This window comes from Panthera tigris, chromosome X (assembly GCF_018350195.1).
Source record: "Panthera tigris isolate Pti1 chromosome X, P.tigris_Pti1_mat1.1, whole genome shotgun sequence".
In the NCBI taxonomy this organism is placed as follows: Eukaryota; Metazoa; Chordata; class Mammalia; order Carnivora; family Felidae; genus Panthera; species Panthera tigris.
The window spans coordinates 125,315,159-125,341,080 of record NC_056677.1 but is presented as its reverse complement, the minus strand read 5'-3'; the positions used below and the strand labels follow the sequence as shown (position 1 = coordinate 125,341,080).

The 25,922-nt window shown below is 54.0% G+C and overlaps 1 protein-coding gene across 2 annotated transcripts; it reads left to right on the top strand.

Annotated features, from left to right (window-relative positions):
• Nucleotides 1-222: 222 nt before the first annotated feature.
• HAUS7 (HAUS augmin like complex subunit 7) lies at nucleotides 223-25,920 on the top strand. 2 transcript variants are annotated; one of them, XM_042975059.1, is made up of 10 exons: nucleotides 223-328; nucleotides 1,207-1,322; nucleotides 5,820-5,887; nucleotides 8,637-8,698; nucleotides 17,336-17,427; nucleotides 17,961-18,122; nucleotides 18,239-18,335; nucleotides 18,896-19,108; nucleotides 20,146-20,260; nucleotides 25,825-25,920. In XM_042975059.1, exons 1-10 carry the CDS (start codon nucleotides 230-232, stop codon nucleotides 25,890-25,892), a joined length of 1,092 nt encoding a protein of 363 aa, XP_042830993.1. In that variant the 5' UTR covers nucleotides 223-229; the 3' UTR covers nucleotides 25,893-25,920. The 2 variants fall into 2 exon arrangements, with proteins under 2 accessions (XP_042830993.1, XP_042830994.1); XM_042975060.1 differs by lacking the exon at nucleotides 17,961-18,122.
• The last annotated feature ends 2 nt before the right edge of the window (nucleotides 25,921-25,922 follow it).

The following is a 25,922-nucleotide window of genomic DNA, read 5'->3' as shown; positions in this document are numbered from 1 at the left end:
AGCTAGGCCGCGCTAGCCCGCGCCCCGCCCCTTCCCCAAGGCCGGCCTCCTGGGTGGTGCCACAGCGCTCGTGGAGCGGCAGCCCAATGGGGGCGCGGAGAGGGTGGGAGGGGCGGGGGGGCGGGCACAGGCAGGGGGGCGGGACGGGCGCAGGGCTTTGGGTGTGATTGGCAGCCGGGTCAGCCGGTGAGCCTGGGGCGGGGGCGGGGCGCGATTCAGAGCGCGAAACATGGCTGGACTGGGTGCTGGCGGCAACGGCGACGGCTACCGGGACGAGGGTGACGACGGCGTGCTCAAGGCGGCCGTGGAGGTGTTCGCGAAGCTAAAGGTGCCGCGGGCCCAGGGAGCCACCCGGACAGCGGCGGCCGGGCGGCGGGGAGGGCAGGGCCTACAGCGGAAGTCGGCGGCGCGACGCGCCCGCCCTTGTGTTAGCTCCCGGCTGCGGCCTGTGTCCCGCTGCAGGGGCGGCTGGGGGGGCACCTGTCTCTGCTCCTTGGGCCTCCACGCTTGCCGTCTGCGTGGTCCGTGCCTGGTAGTTCGGGCTGGCGCCACGCGGGTGCTGCCCCTTAACTTGTGTTGCAGGAATTCTGCGGGACCTGGCTGGGCGCATGAAGCAAGTGCAGACGCGGGGAGGGCACGGGCCCTGGCCTCCAGGAGCTCGCGGGGTCCAGGGGGAGACGGACGGGCGGGGTCCGTGTCACCCTGTCGAGTGGGAGTCAGGTGCCCGTGGGGAGGAGACCCGCTCCACCAGGTCCGACCGCCGGCCGGGGTCCGGCACGCCCTGCTTCTGCTCCGCCCCACCCCTCGCCGGTCCCCCTCCCCGTCCCCTGCAGACCGGCGCTACGGGCGCTCTCACTCGACTTTTCCTTGGGTCTCCTAGCCGGGAGCCGGGATCAGAATCTCGCAATCTCGTCAGAGCCCCTAGTTGCTACTAGGTTACACTGCGCGGAGGGGGCGTACTTGAGGAGGCGGGGTGGCAGGCCACTGCAGGTGGGCTAAGAACGAGGGGAATTGAACTCTGGGCAAGACGGAAGGACAGTGGGAGGGACAGCGCTGCTGGCCGCGTGCCGGCCGCGGGGGTGGGGAGCGCGTGTGCTCACCAGCCTGGTGTGAGGGAAGGTGCATGGAGAGCATGAGAGCAGAAGTGCATCTCTGCCCTTCGGTCAGACTTTCTAAAGCTTCCTGGTTTTCCCTTTCCTTGCTTAGGACCTCAACTGCCCGGTCCTGGAGGGTCTTTATATCACAGAACCCAAGACCATTCAGGAACTGCTGTGTAGTCCCTCGAAGTACCGCTTGGAAATCCTGGAGTGGATGTGTATTCGGTAACATCTTTGTTTCTTCCTCCCAGTCCCTGGGGTACCCCCGGGGCCACCTGGGGAAGGGGGAGGGGTTGATATTTTTACAAGCAGTGGTACTCCCAGAGGGCTTCGTACCTTATCCCCGGACATCGCGAGAGCAGCTGTTTGGGAAAGAAGTGCCAGCCACGAAAGCCGGGCTCAAATTTGCCTTGGCACCCCCACACCAGGGCTCTAGCTGGGCCATTTGCTGCCCTGCTGAAGTGCTGCGTGGTGCTTCTGAGTGTTCTTCTCGCTCTACTAGTTTCAGACTTGACAGGGCCTCCCTCCCTTCATTCTCAGTCTGGAGTTGTGAACTGTCTTACGTCTTGCCACTGAGGAGTGACAACCAGGGCCGAGACCCTGTTTCCCAGTCCTTCAGGTCAAGGTGTGCCCTGCTGTGTGTGCCTGGCACTCTGCAGGGGGAGCAAAGCCTGCCCAGATGGCAAGGGCAAAGATCCAGAAAGTCTTAAGGGAAGTCTGTTCCTTAGGAGCAGCAGCCCCTGAGCTGAGCATCTGTCTTAAGGCTGCAGTGCGGAAGGCTTGACCAAGCCTCATGGAGAACAGCCTCCTGTACTGTTGGGCGTGACCCCGGGGCCCTCTCTGGAGTGGCCACGGTTGGTACGGGAGTCTCTCAGGAGGCCAGGCGTGGGCCTGTTCTTCTTCAGCCTTGCCTGTCTGCCCTTGCAGCTAAGGAAGATGCCCGGGCAGGCGCCCGGTACTGGAGCAGCAAGGATCCAGCCTGCACCCAGCTGGTGTACTTGCCAGGCCACTGGACGGCAGCAGGCCTCGCCCTGGGCTGGGTGTCTAATGAATGGCTGGGAGGAAGAGGAGGCGTTTGCATGTTAGGGCCTCTGCATTTCCAGCAGCCTGTCCTGTCTTCCAGGCCTCAGAGCACTCTCATAACCTTTTCTCTCCCTCCTGGAAACACCCTTCAGGTCTCTGCATGTTACACATTCTCTTACATGGCCCGACTCCTTTTAAAGTAGCTCCCAAGGGCGCCTGGGTTGCTTAGTCACTTGAGCATCCAACTCTTGATTTCAGCTTAGTTCATGATCCCAGGGTTGTGGGATCAAGCCCGGCTCCATGCTGAGCTTAGAGCGTGCATAAGATTCTCCCTCTCTCTCTCCCTTTCCCTCTCCCTCTGCCCCTCTCCCTGGCTCACATGCGCTCTCTCTCTCTCTCTTTCTCTCTCTCTCTCTCTCTCTCTCTCTCTCTCTCCCTCCCTCCCTCCCTCCCTCCCTCCCTCTCTCTTTCTCTCTCTTTCTAAAATAAAAAAAAAATAAACTCTCCCCAGCTCCCAGGGCAAAACATATCCATCTTTCCGCTGGATACCCACAACCTTTTGAGCATACCGCTACCAGAGCCCTCAGCCCATGAATTCTGTCTCGGCCTGCTGTCCTGTCTGGCTCTGCAAAGTACTGGGAGCTGCTGGAGGGCAGGTAGCAGGTAGGACTCCTGCATCAGCCCCAGGCCGCACGTGTGGTCCAGGCTGTGGGCTGACAAGCAGGTGCATGGACACATGCGCACCCGTGTGTCCTTCTGGGCGCCTCAGGCTCGGACGGGTGTCCTCAAGGAACGGGGACTCCAGTGCTGCAAAGGGCTCAGGCATGAGCCCCAGACTTGGGCATATCTCTGTGTTCTGAATGTTATGGGTGCTGGCAAGGAGGAGGTGGCATTTGATCTGGGAGGGGACAGATAATGGCAGGTGCTCATTTCAACAGGGGTGAGGGACTGAGGTGTAGGAGGGAGAGCTGGGCAGCAGTGTCCTGAAGAGCAGCTTCGGGGAAGCTCATGCAGAGCCTTGCAAGCCGCATGAAGGCCTTTGTACCTCACGCTCTAGGCAGGGCCAGCGTGGAGCAACCTTCTGGAGTTGGCAGCTTTGGCAAGGTGACTCGGGGGTTCTGTGGTGGATGGGTGTGGAGGGGAGAGGCTGGAGGCAGGGAGACCAAGATGTAGACTGTTGCAACAGCCCCAGGATGGCAGGAGGCTGGCTTGGAATGACACATGGCTCATGTGACAGTCACTGCCAGCCCTGGAAGGACCAGTGCATGGTCCAGGAATTCAGGAGGAGAGGCAGTAGTGGGAATGGGGTCTCGAGCGTTCTCCCAGAACGAGGGAGGCCACAGCCATGTCTTGGAGAGGCTCTTGTGGACAGAGCCCAGATCTGCCTGGCCCAATCTGATGCTGGGGACTGGGTCACCTGCTGCCCAGAGAGGGATGCGTGGGAGTGTATGGGTACGTTCCTGAAGTGCTTTTAGTACTTTTATAAATACAAGAAGCTGAATCCTCTGAAGGAATAGGCAGGGAACGGATAATTGCTTCTTACAATCGCAACCTGGCAAAAGTGCCCTGGGCCTTTCAAGGGCCCGAAAAGAGAATTGGATAGAATTCAGTTTCTCCCATATTTCATGTAGGCTTTCTTTGCACGTGGCTTCTGCGTTTCAGCTCTTGCTTACGGCCGCTCTGTTCACCCCACTCCGGGTGGAACCTGGGAGCTGTAGCCAGTGTTGGCCGTGGGGCTCAGCGTGCTGGCTCTGGCCGGCCCGTGCGCCGAGCTGGCCCGCAGCGTGGGGTGGAGCAGGGCCACGGGGTCCCCTGCGTTGCTGAATTCAGGGCGCCTGGCTTTCCTTGGCTCCTGAAGAGCTGTGCTTGCTTTTCAAGGCCTTGAGTGCCGTTCCTTTTTGCCCTGCTCCCTGCTGCTTCAGGAAAATCAACTTTAATGAAAGCCCTTTCCAAGTGAGGTCGCTTAGGCTTTTGTGGATTTGTTCTTTAGTGTGTTGAAGTGGTTTGCTGTGGTCCAGCCTGATGGATTGCTGAGTGCTCTCTGCTCCTTGGCGCCTTATGAGTGGGAGCGTCGCCCAGCAACCAGGCCCAGGGCCCAGCCTCCTAGCGTTTCACACGGCGGGGGCTCCTTCTCCCACTCCTTTTGCCCCACCCCTTTTTGGCAGAAAAGTTGGCTGCCTCAGTGAGTCTTGAAGACAGGCGATATAGCTGACGCTCCCTCTCTGCTGTACTTCTGCGGCGTGGGGCCCGGGGCCTCGGGTGCAGGGTGGCCCCACCAGCTCCCAGGGTCCCAGTATTGTCAGGGCAGGTGTGGCCTGGGACGCAGGCATTCATTCGGAGGCGTGGCCCCAGGGATGGAGAAGTGAGCCTGCTTTGTGGAACAGCTGCCCTGCCCTTTTCTACCATGCAAAGTCAGCAGGTCCCTAGGGCTGGCAGGCCACTACACCATGATGGCAGAGTGGAGTCCCGGTCCCTGCTGTCCTGTGGAAAGAGCCTCTTCATCTTTCTGTAGGGGGGGCTTGCCCTGGCAGCCAGCTCCTGAGGCTCCCTGGCAGGCAGGTGTTAGTCTCAGCAGCTGGAGCGACGTCCCCACGGCCTTGGTGTTGTGCTAGGCCTGGTGCTAGGGGCTGGGGGTGCAGTGTTCAGACCGTCTCGTGATCATGGAGGAGACCCAGTCTGGGGGGCCTGAGCTGTGTGTTGCTTATGACGCCTGCCTTTGGATGTGGTCTCTGGAAACGGTTTTGCCCATCAGCTCGGTGTCTTAAGGCAAGATGCTTATGAGTGGCCACCGTCCCATGTATCTATCTGGTATCATCAGGGCTGGGGCTCTGCTGGACCTAGGGGGACAGCTGGGATTGCTGTCTCCCAACCCAGGGGCTGGGGCTGTGATCCCAGAACCTATCACACTAGGAGCCCCCAAATGGTTTAAAGGTGTGAACTGGAGTAGCCTAATGTCCTGCTGATTTAAGATTTTCAAAAAAGAGAAAACGTCCTTCCGTTGAAAGAGCTAAGCATGGGCATTTACTAATGGCACATTATTCCATGGCAAGAGGCCCTGATTATTCATTTGTTAATACACACTGGCTGCCTTTTCTGTGCTGGCTGCCATGGCATTAGAGCCCAGATGTATAAAAAGAAAAGTTGGCTCCTGGCTTCAGTGGGCCTGCGGTCTGGGAGGTGGGAGCTCAGTGGGAGGTCAGTGCCCGGGTCCTGCTGTGATGGAGGGATGCCAGGATGTCTGTGGGCCTGGCCCTCCCCCAGCTTCCCAGGGGACACCCAGGCAGGGCTTCAAGGATGCCCGGGCAGGAAGGGCCTTGGTGGACAGCCTTCAAATGAACCTGCAGCATGGTTGAAAGAAAAGCCAGCCCCTCGGTTCCTTCTGAGAAAGAGCTTCAAGCTCTGAGGAAATCAGGATTTTCCTCTTGGGTGGTCATTTTGTTTATCATGAGAATTTAAATTTCAGTATTCAAATCCACATTTCTGAGGTTCACTTGCAGAAATATCTTGTGGTTTTTTTCCCCCTGGTAACTTATGGAGTTGACGTTCACATCACATAAAAGCGTCCATTTCAAAGTGAACATTTCAGTGGTGTTTAGCTCACGCACAAGTAATTCACTTTTTTAGAGCACGTGCGGGGAGAGGTCACTAGGAGCCTCTGCGGCCCGCTCAGGACTGACCAGTTTTGCTCTTTGCCTGCAGGGTCTGCCCCTCCTGGCAGGACAAGTTCAGCTCACTAAAGGGGGCCCCAGTCGAGGTGAAGATCCAAGGTGAGTCTGCGTTACAGGACTTTGGAGTTGGGGGGTGGATTCTGAGCTTGTGCGTGGCCTCCTTAGCAAGACGGAGTGAATTTCCCATCGGATTGGTGTTTACTGCTGGCCAGCGCACACCCTGGAGATCTTGCCAGAGCCTTCTAGAATCAGGGCACACTCACACCCTGTGCGTAGGCCAGTGGGAGAGTTCCTCTCACAGGGGCATGCGAATGAGACCAAGAATGTGTCACCCTGCCAGCCCACCCGCCAGGGCACCAGAGGCGGGGACTGGTTCTTGCCGATGCCACTGGTGGTTCCGTCCCCATCTTTCTGCCGTGTGCACGCTTGATAGCTCTCCATAGGGCTTGTCTTGTAACTGCTTCTTTTCGATCTTTTGTTGGCAGAAACGGTTCTTAATCTGGTGATGAACGTTAGGCAAAAGGGGATAGGGAACAGTCCTCACAATGGTGTCTCCGAAGGTCAGATTTTCGTGGGCCTGCGTTTGGCCCATCTACTCCAGGGTGGGTGACCTGGACCCTGGAGCTCCAGTGCAGGCCCCGGCCGTCACTGCCAGATTAGTTATCCAGGGACAGTTGTCCCCGAGGCTGAAATGGCCCAGAAGAACAGGGTGTCGTGTCTTGGAGCGTGAAGGACCGGCCTGGGCTGCACAGCGGTGCTGCCCTTTCCCCAGTGTGTTATGGCCGGCACTTTCCTACTGATGGGACAACGTCAAGGCCAGGTGAGCCTGGCCATCAGCCTGTATCTGAATTCTTTCACACCCACCCACCCACAGGTACTAACCGTGCCCTTAGTCCAGCCAAAGCCTCGACCTCGCCATCCCCGGCCTAGTTTCCTCTCCTGTAGAGCTGGGGTGACAGCCTTGGCCTCGCCCACCCGGGGAAGCGTGCCAAGTGTCAGAGCAGGTGGTAGGACACGGGTGCTTGTCAAAGGGTATAATCCTCCAAAGAGGATTCGGACAATTCATGAATTCATTTGACCGGTATTTGTGGAGTGTCTCCCACGCACCTGGCATTGTTTTAGGTGCTGCTCACACGGCCCTTACGTGCCAGCTGGGAGAAACAGGTGATAGATGGAGGCAGCAAAGTTCTGTGTTGCATGGTGAGAAGTGCCATAAAGCAAGCCAGGTGAGGGCAGAGTGGTGCATGGGCGGTGAAGGGTGCTCCTGTGGATATAAGATGGTTGGGGAAAGCCTCCCTCTCTCTCTTCGTTTTAAAATATTTATTTACTTATTTTGAGAGAGCGAAAGAGTGAGTATGGGCGGGGGAGGGGCAGAGAAAGAGAGGGAGAGAATGCCAAGCAGGCTCCACACTGTCAACGCAGAGATGGGACTCCATCTCACAAACCGTGAGATTGTGACCCGAGCCAAAATCGAGAGTTGGACGCTTAACCGACCGAGCCACCCAGGTGCCCAAGGCCTCCCTTTTAAACACAGACTTGCAGGAAGGGAAGAAGCGAGCCTGGCAGATCTCAGGAAGAATGGTGTTCAGGGTAACACGACAGCAAGTGCAAAGGGCTTGAGGTAGGCTTGCTTGTGTCTTGCAGCTGTGAAGAGCAGCAAGGAGGCCGGGGTGGCCACTGCAGAGTGGAGAGCAAGGGAAGAGTGGTGGGGCGAGGGCAGAGAGAGAGGCCACAGGGCCGGATGAGGCTAGGTCTGTGGGCCATGGAAGGACAGTTTTTATTGTCAGGAAAGCTGTGGCCTGACTTAAGCTTAAAGCTGTGGTGCCGCAGGGGCCCTACAGCCGCTGAGCTGAGAACGGGAGGCCCGGGCGGAGGCCGGGAGAGCCCTGGAGGCATGTTGCGGTGATGCAGGCAAGACATGGGGACTGGGCGGCAGTGGAGGTAGAGTGTTGGCCAGATCCCGGGCTTATCCTGAAGCGGGGATTGGCCGGGCTCACCGAGACTTGGACGTGGCCTAAGCAGGAGAGGAGCTGTGGAGGACACGAGGGTTTGGGGTTAAGGGTTGTGGGTAGAGTAGGCATGCTCGGGGCTATGACTGGTATTTGTACTCTGTTTCCGGGATTACTAGCGCTTTCACAAAAATGCTCTGCTCGTTTCTTGCACCAAACCTTCCAAAGCAGATGCCAGAGTTAGGCCTGTTGGATCACTGACCCATGTCGGCATAGGAGATGGGCTTTGCCCATGAAGGAGTAAGGGCACTGCCACAGAGCTACTTCGGGGGTTCAGAGCTGGCATTGGCCCCAGGCTTTCTAGCTCCAAGTCCGGGCCTTTCTCTCTGTACCAGATGGTTGCTCAGAAAATGCCCAGAGCACCCTGTAAGGTGTGGCTGGGCACCAGGTAGTGACTCAGTTTCCCAATCTGTACCATGGAGCTGAGGTCTGCCTCCTAGAGCTGCTGGCAAGGTGAAAGGAGACGATGATGATAAAGGCCTGTAGGAAGGTTCCCTGACCTCTGTCAGCTCCTCAGGAGGCTGGCTGCTTCTCCTAGAAGCCAGACAGTGTTCCTTACATGGAAGAACGTCAGATGTGACGCCCTATTTTCAGCCCAGGAAACTGATGCGGGTCACACAGCCAGAGGCATTCCTAGGTATCCTGTCCCCGCCTCCTTGTCCACCTAGGCCTTCTGGGCCTAGCCTGGCCTCTGGGACACCGGCCCACCCATGCTGGAGCGGGAGCACTGTCCCCAGAGCGGCGCTCGGCACTCTGCGTGTCAGCGTGCCCCTGAGCGCACGGTGTCCTCTCCTGCCTGGGTGGGCCTCTGCGGTAATAGGATCCTTGTGTTCTGACAGAGATGGTGAGACTAGGCCAGGAGCTGATGCTGTGTGGGCTGGATGACCAGGAGCTCCTAAAGGTAAGAGAGGGTCCTCTCCGTCCCCACAGGCTGGGGACCTCGGTGAGGCTGGGTTAGGGGTAGGAGGGTATCTTTCCTCTGGCCTCAGGAAGCCAGCATCCCAGCCACTGTTCCTCAGCCCCCTGGGACAGGAATCAGTAGGATTCCCTTGCACACACCCCAGCCACCCCTAGGGCTAAGCGGGGAAGGCCACTGAGGAGGCCCGAGGCAGATCTCTGGATATGGTGACTGAAGGGACAGAGCACATCCTGTCCTCGGTCAGTGACTTCATATGCACTGGCACTGTGGTGGGTACTTTATATGCCAGTAGCTGTCACACTCACCCTTGGCAGTAGGTACTTATCTTAGCCCCATTTCACAGGGGAAGTGTCAGACAACTTGCTCTAGGTCACCCAGTGACAGAGCCTGGCCTCAAACCCAGGCCTCTGGTCCAAGCCCATGCACTTTCCCTGACTCGCTGGCCCCCTGCAACTTTCTGAACAGAAGTGACCCTGATCCACACCCGCATCAGTCAAAGGAACCCTACCCCTACCCTTAGAATCTTGTCAAACTCTTGAAATAATTATTTTCACGTTTTGGCTATTAAATAACAAGATGAATGTCAGTGTATATGTTTTTAACTGAAGACACGTTTTCAGTTCTTTTGGGGGTACATAGCTAGGAGTGGTAGTGACAGGTCAATGTAGTAAATGTAGTACATTTAACGGTTTGAAGAATGTTGTGCCAACCTGTTTTCCAAAGTGGCTGCACCATTCGACATGCCCATTTTGGTGTGTGGGTTTCGATTTGCATTTCCCTGGTGGCTAATGATGTTGAGCGTCTTCTCATGGGCTTGTTGGCCATTTGGATATCTTCTTTGGAGAAATGTCTGTGTTCAGTTCTCTTGCCCACTTTTTAGTTGGGTTGTCTTTTATTGTTGAGTTGTAAGAATTCTTTATATGTTCTGGATACAAGCCATGTCAGATATCAGATTTACAAATATTTTCTTCCATTCTGTGGATTGTCTCTTCACTTTCCGGAATTATACTTTAGAGCACAAAACTTTCTAGTTTTGATGAAGTCCGATTTATGTATGTTCTTCTTTTGTTGCTTGTTCTTTTGGCGTTATAGCTAACAATGCATTGCCAAATCCAAAGTCATGAAGATAGATACCTATCTTTTCTTCTAAGAGTCTTTAAAAAATTTTTAAAGAGAGAGAATGAGAATGAGTGGGGGAGAGGGGCAGAGGGAGAGGGAGAATCTTAAGTAGTGTGGAGCCTGACGCGGGGCTTGATCCCATGACCCTGGGATCATGACCTGAGCCAAAATCAAGGGTCGGATGCTCAACCGACTGAGCCACCCAGGTGCCCCTCTTCTAAGAGTTTTATAGTTTTTACTTCTTACATTTAGGTCTTTGATCCATTTTGAGTTAGTTATGTATGGTGTAAAGTGTGTCTCCAACTTCATTCTTTTGCATGTGGCTGTTTAGTTTTCCCAGCACCATGTATTGAAAAGACCATTCTTACCTCATTGAATTGTCTTAGCATCCTTGATGAAAATCAGTTAACTATAAATGTGAAGGTTTATTTCTTGATTCTCCATTCTGTTCCATTGATCTATGTCTGACTTTATGCCACACTGTCTTCATTAGTGTAGCTTTGTAGTAAGTTGTAACATGTGAATCTTTCAGTTTTGCTCTTTTTAAAGATTGCTTTGGCTTTTATTAGTGATTCCACTGAATTTCCCCATGAATTTTACAATAAGCTTGTCAATTTCTGCAAAAAAGCCAAGTGGAATTTTGATGGAGTTTGTGTCGAATCTGTGGGTTGTTTTGGGAGGTATTGCCACCAACTATATTAAGTCTTTCTATCCATGAACATGGACTGTCTTTCCATTTATTTAGGTTTTCTTTAATTAAAAAAAATTTTTTTTAAAAAATGTTTTATTATTTATTTTTGAGAGAGAGACAGAGTGCGAACAGGGTAGGGACAGAGAGAGGGAGACACAGAATCCAAAACAGGCTCCAGGCTCTGAGCTGTCAGCACAGAGCCTGACATGGGGCTTGAACTCACAAGCTGTGAGGTCATGACCTGAGCCAAAGTCAGATGCTTAACTGACTGAGCCACCCAGGCATCCCTATTTAGGTTTTCTTTAATTTCTTTAAAAGCTGTTTTGTAGCTTCCAGTATATACATCTAAATTTGTTCCTAAGTATTTTATTCTTTATGATGCTATTATAAATGGAGTTGTTTTCTTAATTTCATTTTTGTATTGCTCATTGCTAGTCTGTGGAAATACAATTGCTTTTTGCACATTGCTCTTGTATCCTGCCACGTTGCTGAACTTGTTTATTTGTTCTAATGTTTTTTTAGTGGATTCCCTTAGGATTTTTTATATAAAAGACTGTGTCATCTGCAAATAGAGATAGCTTTATGTTTGCCTTTTCAATTTGTGTGTTTTTAATTTCGGTTTCTTACCTAATTATTCTGGCACAATGTTGAATAGAAGTGGCAGGAGTGGGCATACTTGCCTAGTTTCTGATTTAGGAGGAGAGCATTTGATCTTCACCTTTGACTATGATGTTAACTGTGAATTTTTTATAGATGCCCTTTTTCAGGTTGAGGATACTCCCTTCTATTCCTAGTTGTTGAGTGCTTTTGTCATGAAAGGGTGTTGAATTTTTGTAAGTGCTTTCTTTGCGTCTACTGAGTTGATTGTCTGGTTTTGTCCTTTATTCTTCCTTTATTTGCGATGTTCCAAGTCTCCTTCTGGTATCCTTTCACCTCTGTCTGAAGGATGGCCTTTAGCAATTCTTTTTTTTTTTTTTTTTAATTTTTTAATGTTTATTTTTGAGAGAGAGAGAGAGAGAGAGAGAGAGCATGCAAGAGTGAGAGAGAGAGTAGGGGAGGAGCATAGAGAGAGAGAGAGACATAGAATCCAAAGCAGGCTTCAGGCTCTGAGCTGTCAACACAAGAGCCCAATGCGGGGCTCGAACTCATGAGCCATGAGATCATGACCTGAGCCAAAGTGGGACACTTAACCGACTGAGCCACCCAGGTACCCCTAGCAATTCTTTTAGAAGTGGTCTGCTGGGTCCAAATTCTCTTAGTGTTCCCCTTTATTCCTGGTGGGTACTGGGTACTGGGCTGGCAGTTCTTTCTCTCCACGGGTTCCAGTGAGAAATCTGCAGTCATTTGGGTAATTTTTCTCCTGTGGGTCATGCATTGTTTTTCTCTTGCTACTTTAAAACTTTTTTTTCTTTCTCTTTGTTATCAGTCTTCAGTAATTTGATTATGTTTGTGCGAATATTTCCTTGGCTTTCCTGTTGGGAGTCGTTCAGCTTCTCAAATCTATAAGTTTGTGTCTTTTCCCAAATTTGACAAGTTTGCAGCCATTATTCCTTCAAATATTTTATCAGTGCACACATTTGTCTCCTTTCCGTTTGGGCCTCCTACGACACACATATTAGACCTTTTATTATTGTACCACAAGTCCATGATGCTCTTAAATGTTTTTCCCTTCTCTGTTGCTCACATTGGATAGTTTCTGTTAATCTGTTTCCAAGCTCACTGACTCTTGCCTCTGTACCCTCAATTCTGCTATTGTGTTCATCACTGAGTTTTTTATTTCAGTTATTCTTATTTTCCAGCTCTAAAAAAGATACTTTTTAAAAAAATTGTTTCTTAGGGTGCCTGGGTGGCTCAGTTGGTTAAGGTCTGAATTCGGCTCAGGTCATGATCTCACAGTTTAGGAGTTCAAGCCCTGCACTGGGCTGTGTGCTGATGGTGTAGAGCTTGGGATTCTCTTGGGAATTCTCTTAGGATTCTCCCCCCTCCCCTTGCCTCTCTGCCCCTTCTGTGCTCATGCTGTCTCTATCTCTATCTCAAAATAAATTAAAAAATATTTTTAAAAAAGTTGGTTCTTTGCTGATGTTTTCTATTTTAACTTTCGTTTCAAGAGGACTCATGATTACTTACTTGGCATCTTTATGACTGCTTGAAATTTGTCAGGTAATTCCAACATCAGTGCCATCTTGTGATTGGCGTCTGTTCATTGTCTTTTCTCACGCACGTTGACTTTGACTCTGGGTCTTGTTGAGTTTTATGAAGAATGTTGATACTTGTGTTGTAGCAGGTACTTGACCTGGTCAGGCGTAAGCTGCACGTTCTGCCTCCTTCCCTGGGCTGTGCTTCCAGGGTTGGCCCGCTTTCCACAGCCTTTGTGCTACTGTTCAGGCCCTCCCTGCATGTGGACCGCCTGACGGTCAGCCTGGGACCTGGTGTCGGTCTCTCCCCTGTGATCATTTGTCAGTATGCTCCTGGAGATCAGATCTATCCCTGCACGGGTGGGGGTGAGCCCAGACATTCAAAACAGATTTATGGGATCCCTTTCTCTAGTTTGTCACTCCCTGTCCTCTCTTTGATACTATCTGGTTCCTGGGGGAAAGGGCTCTCCTTTGCTGCCCTGCAGCCATAAAGCACCCACTTCTGTGACTGCACCACACTGAATGGAGAGGAAGATTCCCTGCTCCCAGAGTATTGGCTTTTGCAGTTTTCTTTTAGTAACCACCTTTGTTGCTGCGGCCACCACTGCCATGATATTGCCTGGGGTCTGGGGTCACAGAGCAGAAGGAGAGAAAAAAGCCTGGAGATTTTCCCTCCTCTCTCTGAGTGTTAGGGGTTTCCTTTTCCTTTTCTGGAGTTCTCTGTCTGTACTGTTATGTTCCCTTCTGGGTTTGAGCTGGGCTGAGTGCAGGTCTAGAGAGACCAGAGGAGAGAACATGCTACATCATCGCCAGCCTCGATGGTCACCTAGGATTCTGGCATGCGTCCTTGACATGCCTGCTGACACTTGCCCTTCTGAGACTATAGACACCTGCCACATGCATTCTGTCCTGCTCTGAGAGGTGAGTATTTAGTGGGAGAGGAAGCTGGTCTTTTCATCTTACCTGGAACTGGAACCCCTCCCTTCCTTTTTATCTTTAAAGATTTTTTCATTGTGGTAACATAACATTTACCATTTTAACCATTAAAAAAATTTCCCAGCAAGCTCTGAAGGGTTCTATTCTGTTTTAAAAAATATTTTTTATTGTGGTAAAATACGCATAACGTAAAATTTACCGTCTGAACTACTTTTAAGTGTGCAATCAGCGTTAAGTACGTTCGCATTGTCGTGCAACCATAGCATGCTCTGTCTAGTTCCAGAACATTTTTATCACCCTAAAAGGGGATCCCGTGACCATTAAGCCATCACTCCCTGTTACTCACAGGCCCTGGTACCCGCTACTCTCCTGTCTTTATCTCATATAAATGGAGTCTTATGGTATGTGGCCTTTTGTAATGACTTCTTCACTTAACACGATATTTTCAAGGGCCATTTATGCTGGAACATGGATCAGTTCTTCATTCCTTTTTATGGAATAAAAAATAAAAACAAAATAATTCATGTTGGCATTGTTGAGAGCTGGGAGTTGGTGGGGGGCATGGGAGAAAGGAGATATGGAGATATGGGTATAAGATAATTAGGTTTGGTCAAACCCTGTAGGAATTTGAATTGGGAATATCAGCATGAGCTCTTAATGTATTTTAACTTAAAACCTGAGTGTGTGGTGTGGTGTCTGTGTGTGTGTGTGTGTGTGTGTGTGTGTGTGTGTGTGTGTGTATGTGTGTGTTTCCTTGCTTTATCCTCTTAAAAGGACAAGAACAATGACAGTCCAGTTGTAACAAAAGCCTGGGGCAGGAAATGTACCAGTTGAGTCAGGAGCACTTTGTTACACAAGAGAACAAGGCAGGCATCCAAGAATTTACAGTTACATCTGAAGGACTCAGCAGGCAGCTATCAATAGAAGCCCTCATTGGCCAGAGAGGGAACATCGTGAGATGATGAATGCATCGGAAGGATGATGACCGCACTAGACTGAGGCCTGTCAACATTATTTCAAATCCATGGGTTCATAATAGTTTTAAAAAGTCATTTTGGTACCAAAAGCACAAACCAAGAGAAAAAGATAGATCAATTAGAGTTCATTAAAATGAGCTACTCTGGTGCTTCAAAGGACATCAAGAAATTGAAGGTAATTGAAGATAATCCATAGAATGAAAGAGAATCTTTGTCAATCATATATCTGATAAGGGTCTGGTATTCAGAATCCATAAAGAGTTCTTACAACTCAATAATAATAAGACAGGGAAGCCAACAGAAAACTGGGCAAAGGAGCTGAATACATTTTTCCCAAAACCTCGATGAGATCCCACTTCGTGTGCTGTGGGAGGGCCAGGATTGAAAAAAACAAACAAAAAGGAAAGTAACAAGCATTGGTGAGGATGAGGATGGGTTGGAGCCCTCATCCATTGCTGCTGGGAGTGTCAGATGGTTCAGTCACCGTGGCAGACAGTCCTGCTGGTTCCTCTAAACCGTGCCTCACAGTTTAGAGTGCCTCGCGGCCAGTGCTTCCACTGCCAGCTGCGGACCCCACAGGACTGGCCACGCAGAAACTTGTACATGAACAGGAAGTATTACTTGATAGACAGAGAGTAGGAAAAAACCCTGAAATTTCCATTAATCGGTGCGTGGATAAACAAGTAATAATAAAGAATAAACTACTACGTGGACGAACCTTAAAAACATTATGCTGAGTGAAGGAAGCCAGTCACAAAAGACTACGTATGTAAGATTCCATTTATAGGAAGTGTCTAGAAGAGGCAAATGCATAGAAGCCAAAGGAGATCAGTGGGTGCTAGGGGCTAGGGCTGGCGGGGGTGGGGGGGATGGGGTATGGGGAGTGACTGCTCATGGGGACTGGATTGCTTTTGGGGAGTGATGGTCATGTCCTGTGCTTACCTAGTGGTAAGGGCTGTGCAGCTCTGTGACTATCATAGCAAGCCCTGAACTATGTACTTAAGAAGGGTGAATTCATGGTGTGTGTGTTACATCTCAAATACGAATCACCAGCGCAGCTCAGTGGAATGGAACACCTCTGGGAGAGGAGTGCCCCAGGCTGCCGGAGCGTGACCAGGGAGCGGGCAGGACACATAGGCTGGGACCACCCAGTGGGCTCAGCACTACAGTCCCGGTCCTGACCCGGGCTGGCAGAGCCCAGAGCAGGGATACCAATCTCTTCCCGGGCATTCGGGGGGCTACCAGAGTCAGGGCTGTGCCGAGGAGGGCACAGCAGGCAGGGTGGCCCAGCCCTGGCCACTGGTCAAGGCTTTGTGAGGTCCTGAGTGATAGTTGCTGTCATGTTTCTGTCTGGGCTGTCTCCTGTCTAGACAGTGTCCCAACCTCTGCCTCTGCTTTCATGCTGCCCTCAGGTATGTTACTCGGGCTCAGTGTCACTTGGCCAGATTGGGAGAGTGGGTCAACAGGAGGTGCTGACCGGGCCCAATCGCCCAGTTTTAGACTGAGAAGCTTGCAGAGCCACTGATCCTGTTGATGTGGCTACACAGCCGGGAGCCAGGCTTGTAGGAAAGTGCCAGGCAGCCATAGGCCTGAGGCCTGGCACCCATGGAGAGGGAGCTGGGCTGTAAACGTAGCAGAGCATGTTCCTGTCCCCAAATCTACTCCCCAAGCCAGGGCTGCCTGGCTTGAAATGCCGCCAGGAACCGCACAGCCCTTCTACCACAGCCTGTGCCTTCCATGCCCACTTTAAGTGCAGATGCTTCTTGGAGGGCTTTATAGTGATGCCAGCTGAGCAAATCGTTTTGTGGCATCCCTCAGAATAGTGGGTCTGTGAGGGCAGCGGCAGGAAAGATCTAAAACGGAGAGGCAGGCCCCGGCTTTCTTTCTGATACCGTTGCTCACACCAGGCTGTCTGGAGTGGGCTGGGCCTCTCAGCTTGTAAGTGTTTGGGTCCTGTGAGTCTCCTCTCCTTCTTGAAGCCTTGAGCTCCTGGCCAGGCGGGTCCCTGCTGGGAATCCCAGCTGCCTTCAGGCCGGGGGGCTCTGTCAGCCGTGAAGTCTGGCCACTTGTTCTTCCTGTGAGGAGAAGGGTCATCGCAGGCCATTCCTGGCTGCAGAGGTCAGTCTGAAGGGAGAATAAGCCTCCGCCCGGGGGCGCTCCTGAGGAACAGAGCGGCTTCAGTCCCTGCGGGCCGTGTTCTGCCTTCGGCAGGCCCTGCCGTGCTCCACACAGCCGCCCAAGAAGCTGTGCTGTGGGCTGTGTGCTGGGCACGTGCTCGTGTATCTTCCTTTCTTTTTTCAAAGGTGTATGTGTTTGTGAGAGTGAGAGAGAAAGAGAGCAGGGGAGGGACAGAGAGAGGGGGAGACAGAGAGTCCCAAGCAGGCTCCTCACTCTCAGCATAGAGCCTGACGCGGGGCTTGATGCCACGAACCGCAAGACCACGACCTGAACCAAAATCAAGAGTCCTGTGCTTCACCGCCTGAGCCCCCAGCCCCTGCCCTGGGGCCCTGCTCCCGTATATCTCTGCTGCACTTCCCAGAGCCTGGTCCCGGGCATCATCGCCACCCGAGGCTGGGAGCACTCAATGACAGCAGCCCCTGAGGCCGTGGGCCCCGAGCCGCTCCAAAATGCTGCCGGGTCGGGCGCAGGGAGTTGCTGGTGCAGGCCACTCCTTCCCACCGGCCCCAGCAGGGCAAGGTGTGGGGCAGGGGACCCCCCAGCGCGTCTGGCCTAGTGAGTGGGTGCGCCCTTCCCTGCCCAGGGCCGGGCCTGCGCCCAGAAGCAGTTGCGCTTCATGAACCAGCTGCTGGATGGGGTCCAGAGCCTGACTGCCGGATGCTGCAGCCGCTCCAGGTAAAGGCTCAGGGCGGGCTCTCCACAGAATGGCCGGTAGGCACCTTGGAGCTCCACGTGGAGGTGGTGGGGCTGGGGGGCCCACTGGGCACCCAGGCCCACCACCACGTACGTCTCCAGCTGGGGTCTTACTCGCCACTCTGGTGGTGGCAGCTGCACACTGGCGCGCGGCGAGGTGCGAGCCCGGGAAGGACGTCCCCCTAGGACAGTGCTCACAGCACAGCGCTCACGGTGCCGGGCTGTCGGTGTGAAGGTGCCCTGCAGGCCTCGGAGAAGACAGGCTGGCCTGCGGAGGAACACGGGTGCCCGCGCTGTCCCTGCAGGCAGGCGGGCTCTCACAGGAATGGGGCTTGGTCATGGCCACCAAAGCAGGGCAGGGACTGGCGGAGACATCGTCTCCCGGCCTCTCTGCCTGGTCTCGTTTTGCCCCTGGGGTCTCCCCTGGGGGACTGAGGGCTTCCTCGGCCGGGGGCCTCAGCAGATCTGGAGGCTGTGCTGTGGCCAGTGACAGCGTGGCCTTGGGGATGTCCCAGCAGTGTGAAGGAGCACTTAGAGGACACCAGAGAGAAGAACGAGGTGCTTCTGGGGGAGCTCTTCTCCAGCCCCCACCTGCAGACGCTCCTGAGCCCCGAGTGTGAGCCATGGTCCCTAGACGTTCAGCCCTTCCTTAGGCAGCAGAGCGGTGCCTGGCAGAGGTACGTGTCCCACTTGGTCCCGTTAGCCGGGACACACCCTTCCCCGTGTGGCCGGCGGGTGCTCCGATGACTGCGGTGGCACACAGCTGGGCACGTCCTCTTTCCTCTCCCTGCAGGGCCAGCCCCTGCGTTGAGTTGGAGGACGTGAACGTGGTGGAGCTGGGCAGGCAGCTGCAGGAGAGCGCCGCCAAACTGCAGGCGCTCAGGGTGGAGGTGAGGGGCGTCGGCTCCCGGGGGCCATGGGGCTTGGGGCTGAGGGCCCGACTGCAAGGGCCCCGCTTTGTGCCCAGGGCAAGGAACGTGACTTCCCCCGCCTCAGGGGCCCCACCTTTACAGCGAATGTGTTGTGAGGGTTAAGTGAGGTGGTGTGTGCACAGGGCTCCATGGCTTCTAGAATGTTGTGGGTGCTCAGCCCATGTGAAGGGGAGAGGCAGGCAGACTCTGGGCAGATGTGGAGAGGCTTTCGGAAGAATGAAAGAGATCGGCCTCACGCAGGCTGTGCACCGGGTCCTGAGGTCTGGGCTTTCACGGGCTCTCTTGCACATGGCCTTCCCACCGGTCCTTGGCCTGTCCTCTTCTTCCTGGGGAGGAGACTGAGGTCCACACAGGCGGCAGCGGCTGCGCTGAGGCTGGAAGCCGGGCGGCTTTGTGCAAAACCAAGTTGTTCTCTGCGTCTGGTCTTGTGTATCTGACGCGGGAGGAGACTTGGTGCCCCAGGGGCAGGCAGGGCCTCGAGGACCCCTCTACCTCTGGCTTTGCTGTGCTTTGAGCAGCACAAGCAAGGGGGCGCTGTGAGCGGGGCCGACACCAGCACCCTGGACCAGAAGCTGCGCCTGGTCATCTCTGACTTCCACCAGCTCGTTGTGGCTTTCCTCCAAGTCTACGACGACGAGCTGGGTGAGTGCTGCCAGCGCCCGGGCCCCTACCTCCACCCGTGTGGCCCCATCGTCCAGGCCGTGCACCAGACCCTGACTTCGTGCAACCAAGTAAGAATCACCCTTTCCTGCCCCGCTCCCCCCCTCCCTTCCGGCTGCCTCTGCAGCCCCCAGCCGCACACATGAGGGCAGGGTCCTGGGCCGGGCTTGGCACGGCTGGGCTCTGGCCCTCAGCCTGGGGCTTGGACAGGTTGGGGAGGGCGCTTCTCCTGGTGCCGTGGAAGGGGGAGGGCTGATGTGGATGTTCCCTGAGAATCCTACCGCATTTCAGGGGGCTGTTAGGTGAGCCGAGACCCTGGGGCCAGAAGAGGCTTGTGTACTGCCTGTGCTGGGTCCTAGTGGACCATATGGGACCCTTAGCCCAGCCTCTAGCTTTTTTGTCCCTGTATTGGGGTCACTCTGTCTTCATGATATACCCAAGCGTATCGTGGCCAGTTCGTTCTTGTGTATGACCAGGAACTATGCCAGCCAGACAGCCAGACAGCCAGACGTTTGCCTGCCTGTGACCCAGCTCACACAGATGGGAAAAAGTGGTCCCACGCTGCTCAGCTGACTACATAAATACTTACCTCCTCATTTGTTGTTTCACATTTCAGATCCCTAGAGTCCAACCTAAAACACTGGGTTGGTTGTGATTATGAGTGCAGTTGCCACACGTGGAACTCTGACATTGGCTCAGGGCTTCCATGGCATTTATCTTGTTTTTTTGCAATTTTAGCTTAAGTGCTGCCGAAGCGAGCACCGTGTCGGTTTAAGACAAAGACTCCTAGACTTTCCAAACCTCTGTCCGTCCTGTCCTCCACAGTTCTGCCGACAGGGTCCCATGGGGTACAGCCCTTTCTCACTGGAGAGGCCCTTCTGTCATCTTGGGACATGGGTTTTCCCATCGTGCCCTGGCTTTGCTGGGCCACTAGTGTGGGATGGGGCACGTAATAGCGCAGCATCCCCACTGGGCCCAGAAGAGAGGAGTGAGGACGGAGAACTCTGATTGGTGACTCTCCAGCTGCCCTTGGGGGAAGCAGGGGATGGCTTCTGCAGGTGGGCTCAGCAGCATTTGATGCCTCTGTGCCACTCCCCCTCCCTCACAGCTGCTGAGAGCGGTCACGCAGGTCGCCGACACCTCGGCAGAAGCCGTGCAGATGGTGAAGCAGCAGCAGGACGAGCGCATCTGTTGGGGCGGCAGCAACCCTCTCACGAGTCTAGGTATGTGGTCGCCCGCCTCGCGTGTGGCCCTTTCTTGCTCGACCAGCATTTGGGGAGTAGCTGGGGACTGCCCCTTGCTCGCCTCTTCTTCGGATGCATAAGGTTTTCCCTCCTTTGAAAAAAAATGCTTTCTATGGATATAAAATAAAAAAAAATTAGTTGTGGGAAATTGGGATAACCCAGAGGTGTGTGGAGGTGTGGTAAAAACAGTTTGTTGGGGCACCTGGGTGGCTCACCCGGTTGTGTCCGGCTTCGACTCCGGTCACGATCTCGTGATTCGTGAGTCAAGCCCCGTATTGGGCTCACTGCTGTCAGCCTGTCAGCGCAGAGCCTGCTTCAGATCCTCTATTCCCCTCTCTCTGCCCCTTCCCCGCTTGTGCTCCCCTCCCCCCCCCAAAAAAAAAACCCCAAAACAAACAAAAAACAAAAAAAACAGTTTATGACCTGATGACCCAGAGATGATTGATGTTAGTATTTTGGTCTGTTTATCTCTATTCTTTTTCCTCTCATCATTTTTTACTTTTTTGTGTAAGTAATCACAGCACATATACAGTTCTACTTATTTATTTATTTATTTATTTATTTATTTTAACGTTTATTCATTTTTGAGAGACAGAGACACACAGAGGATGAATGGGGGAGGGACACAGAGAGAAAGGGAGACACAGGATCTGAAGCAGGCCCCAGGCTCTGAGCTGTCAGCACAGAGCCCGATGCGGGGCTCAAACCCACAGACCATGAGATCATGACGTGAGCCAAAGTCAGAAACTTAACCGACTGAACCACCCAGCCGCCCCACATATACACTTTTACATTATGTTCTTTCCCTGGGACCATTTTATAAAGCATTTTCTTGGGATGCCTGGCTGGCTCAGTGACTAGAGCACACAAGTCTTGATCTTGGGGTTGTGAGTTCAAGCCCCACAGTGGGCATAGAGCTTACTTTAAAAAAAAAAGCATCATTGGAGTGCCTGGGTGGCTCGGTTGGTTAAGTGTCCGACTTCTGCTCAGGTCATGATCTCACAGTTTGTGGGTTTGAGCCCCGCATCGGGCTCTGTGCTGACAGCTCGGAACCTGGAGCCTACTTCAGATTCTGTGTCTCCCTCTCTCTCTGCCCCTCCCCTGCTCATGTTCTGTCTCTCTCTCTCTCTCTCTCTCAAAAATAAATAAACATTAAAAGCAATTAAAAAACACATTAAAAATGTTATAAACATTTTCCCATGATCTCGAAGTAACATTTTTTAAAGTTTATTAATTATTTTTGAGAGAGAGAGAGCGTGCTCATGAGCCAGGGAGGGGCAGAGAGAGAGGGAGAGAGAGAATCCCAAGCAGGCTCCGCACCATCAGCACAGAGCCTGATGTGGGGCTTGAACTCACAAACCATGAGATGATGATCTGAGCCAAAATCAAGAGCTGGACACTTAACTGACTGAGCCACCCAGGCACCCCTTGAAGTAATATAATATCTTTAATTGTGAAACCCTATTCTATCCATGTATTTGCTGTAATTTGCTTAACATTTTTTATTATTGAGCCTGTAGGTCATTTTCAGCTTTTTACTATTATATATAATATAATATAATATAATATAATATAATATAATATAATAGTAATATAATGTGGATGAGCCCCTGGCAGAGGGCGAGCATCTGCAGCAGGGGCAGGGGCGGTCTAGTTCACACGCGGTTCGTCCATCCTGCTCCCCAGTCTTCACAGTCTGCATCATGAGCACGGCTCACTTATGTGCTCCACGTCCCTCCCCCCGGCAGTCTGCTCAGGAGATGCAGTGTTCCCATGTTAGATCGTGTCCTTAGGATGTGGTTCTTGGCGTCACGGCAGCGAGGCCCATCTCCGTCGCTGAGGCCACGCGGTACCCGTCTTCCTGCGTCCTCATCAGTGCTAGATCGGGCCCTTCTGGCATTTCTGTTATTGGATGGGCCAAAAGTGTGTCTGCATTTAGTTTCAATTAAAGTTTTGGCCGAGTACATTTATTGTTTTATTATGGAAATGTGCATTCAGAAAAGGTCTTTTTTTTTTTTTAAATACAAAACACAGTGTTTAGGGAGGAACCTGAACTCATAGGGATGGAAATACGAAATAGTCGCACCCTCCACCCCTGCCGGGCTCAGGTGCCGCCCTGTCCCAGGTCGTGTGTCTCTTCTTGTCTACGGCTAACTGCCATCCTGACTCTGATGATTACGTCTTCGTGAGACGCATCTACCACGTCGGTCTCCGTAATTGGTTCATTTTCATCGCCATGGAGCTGAGGGTGGCAAGCTCGGTCTGTAGAGAGTCAGATTGTACGGTCAGGCTGTGTGGGCCACAGTCTGTGTCCAGGCCTTCGTAGCCTGTGATGTGAGACCAGCTGCTGATCTCATGGAGACCCTTTTATAGCCCCTCTTCTCCTCTTGGTCTCAGGATCATCCTGGTCTTTGGCTTGGAACACTTTCGTTATCATCCGTCTTGGTGTGAACTGCTTTGGCTTTATCCCCTTTGGAGCTCTTTGAGCTTCTTGGATGTGTAGCTTCATTTTTCATCAACACTCAGCCAGATAGTTCATGACGTTTCCTTCTCCTTCACTTCCTGCTTGCTCCGAGCCTCGAGGTCAGCCCGAGGTGATTGCTCGGGTCCTTGTCGGGTCTCTCCTGGGTACGTGCACAGCCGTGGGCACACATGCGGCCCTGCCAGGACTGTCGGAAGTCCTTGCTCCCCAGCCTCTCCTCCCAGGCTCCAGCTCTTAGCCACTGCCTCAGGTGGTAGCAGTGGATGCATTTGCCTATAAATGTGTCCCCCCCAGCACAGCCCCAAGGAGTGGCGCTAGGTCACAGATCTTCTGAGTCATCCCTTTGCACGGACTCTCCAGCCAGCCCTCTCCTCAGGCAGCCGGCATTGGCCTTGGCATGAATACTTGCCACGTGTATACCGGGCACTCAAAGGTCTCTCTTCTTCCTGACTGACTCCCACAAAATCGTCCATTTGAAAAGCTGTCGTAACGTTCCTCCTGGTCACCACTGTCACTGTGACTTCCCCCCTGCACTGTGTTTAATTGCTGTTAATAAAATGCTTCTGAACCATGCTGTCATTAATAGAACAGCGGTCATTACTGCCCTTTGCCGTGTGCCGTCTCACCTGACTGCAGGACTGCTGGGTGCACAGGACTGCCTGCTCTCCCTGGAGAGCCTGGCATCCTGTAGGTCTGGACAGTAGTGAGGGAAAACTCTGCGCCCGGGGCGCAGGGCCGGGGCTTGACTCTCATCGCTGCAGCTCCTAGGTTTTGTTCGACATGAGTCCTTAGCCTGCAGACGCACCCCGGAGAAGCGGTTAATGCCACCTCCGTGCCAGGACCAGTCGGAACGGCCTTCCCGCCTTCCCTGTTCCCACCTGACAAACTGAGGGCTTCGGCCTCCGTGACCTCTTCAGGCTCTGCGGCGGGGGAAGGTCTGTGTGTCTGCGCCACCTCCCTTCCCAGTATAAGAAACCCGAAGCGAGGGGCTGGAGTGCCTGCCGGGCCTGTGTCCTGTGCGCGGAGCGGGCTTCGGTGACGTGGGGCGGGCAGCCCACCCCGTCGTCATTCACTAGTCACCATGTCAACCAGGTGGACCCGAAGCCCCCTTTGCCTCGGTGCCGAGAGCAGCGGAGGGGAGCTGACAGCACCGGCGTGGAGGGGTGGATGGTAGCAGTCGGTCGCATGCGGTGGGTGGAGAAAGCCACGGCCCAAGGGAGAAGGGGGAGCCTGTCTGCCAGAGCTGCCGCTGGCCCAGGGCCCTGCGGCCAGCAGCCCCGGGGAGGGGCAGTGGTGGGCGGGCCAGAAGGGGAGAGAGCAGGCAAAGCAGGCCAGTGAGGCAGGTCGGTGCTGCCCGTGAGGCCTTAGCCTGCTGTCACGTAAAGAAAATGATTGACGTGAACGGCAGCCCGGGCCCCCGGTGTGGCCGGCAGCACAGGAGAAGCCCGCCTTTGTCTGGCCCGAGGGCCCACGGCAGGAAGGCCACTTCCGTTGCCTTGCGCCCCGCGGGGCTCCTGCTGGGGAGCACGAGTGTCTCCCCCAGAGTGGAGCGGGGGCGGCCCCCTCTCCCCAGCCTGGACCAACGCCAGAGAAGAGAGAAGAGAGACCTGGACCAGCAGGGCTCGTGGGTCTTGGAGAGAAGAGAACTTTGCAGCAAACCCTAACCTAGAAAACTAGGAAACACCAACGAAGAGAAAAACAAGCACACACTCTCAGAAGTTAAAAGTGTTGAAAAACATCACAGGGAAAGAGCTCTGTGGGGGGTGGGGCAGCAGGAGAGGCAACAAATCTGTGAGAATAGAGAGAAAAGAGGCGAACAAAGTGACAGCAAGCATAAGCAATCTCAGCGGCCCTGGCCAGCAGGCCCTCCAGAGAAGGCGAGGAAGGAGAATAGAGGGCGGGGACCGGTGAGCGCAGAGCTGACGGGGCGTCTCTGGATTCCAAGTGCACCGCGGACAGAACTGAAAATACGCACCCCTAGGTCCAGTGCTGGGGTCCAGGCTTGCGGACACAAAGCCGGCGGCCTCCAGAAGCTAATGCCTTGCGCGTTTGGAGGGCGGGGGCTTCTGGCCTAAACCCAGAGCCCAGACAACTCTGAGCCACGCGAGCCCAGGACAAAGGGGAGGGGTGCGGACTGGTGGAGTACCCGGGGTTGAGGCGGCCCACGGAGGGCGGAGTGGAGCTGGAGTGGGGCTCGAGGTGGGGATGGCCTGAGGATTCTGGAGAGGCAGGTTACACCCAGAGGGACCTAGGAAAAGCCCATTGGTGGAGAAGTGTGATCAGGGCGGTAAACTGCACCCGGTGGGAGCACTGGTGACAAGTGGGGCGGGCCGTGGGTGCCCGTGACGCCTGAGCCTCAGGGTCCCCCTCCAGACAGGCAGGACCAAATGTCAGTGAGAGACCCTGCCAAGTGGGAGGGCAGAGGGCCAGCCAGGAGACGGAAGAAGGAAGAAGGTGTCTATTTAAGTTAAGGCAGAGCCCAGAGTGGTGCCCCGAGTCCCCAGGGTGGGGGAGGGGTGTGAGTGAAAGTCCCTGTATGTCATGCCCAGGGGTCACTGTCTGAAATTGGTACCTCAGGAGGCAGTTGCGAATTATGGTGGCATCCCCTTTCCCTGAGAGCCGGGTAGCGGGCCGTGGCAGTCGCCTGCAGGCTGGAGGGCAGCTAAGGCGCGTGGCCTTTGCCTTGCTTGCGTGCGTAGCTTGCTGTTCTGACCGAGATCGAACACACCGGCAGAATCAGAGGAAGCCCCAGCTCCTGGGCTCTGGAGCGAGGGTGGGGACGGGCACGGACGCGGCCCAGTGAGTGGAGCCTGAGCTGGGGCTCGGCCTGGCACCCACAGGGGCAGCTCCTGGCCCGGCGGTGTCTGGGGGCACGCTGGGAGCCGGGCGCCCGGGCTGCAAGCCCTTTGAGCGCCAGGCGCAGGTGGGCCCAGGGCCGGAGGAGAACCAGCGAACCACAGTGTAGGCCTGGCTGGCGGGGAGGGGGGTGCGGAGTGGCCTCTTCTGGGCCGGGAAGCGCTAGGGCTCACTTTGCTGTTTGTATTTTGTTTTCTGTCTGCAGCCACCAAAATGGAAGAACTAACTGAGAAATACAAGATCTTCAATGACAGTCTGAAAGACATGGAGTAGTCTGGGGACTGGAAGCTCTGCCCTGAGGAG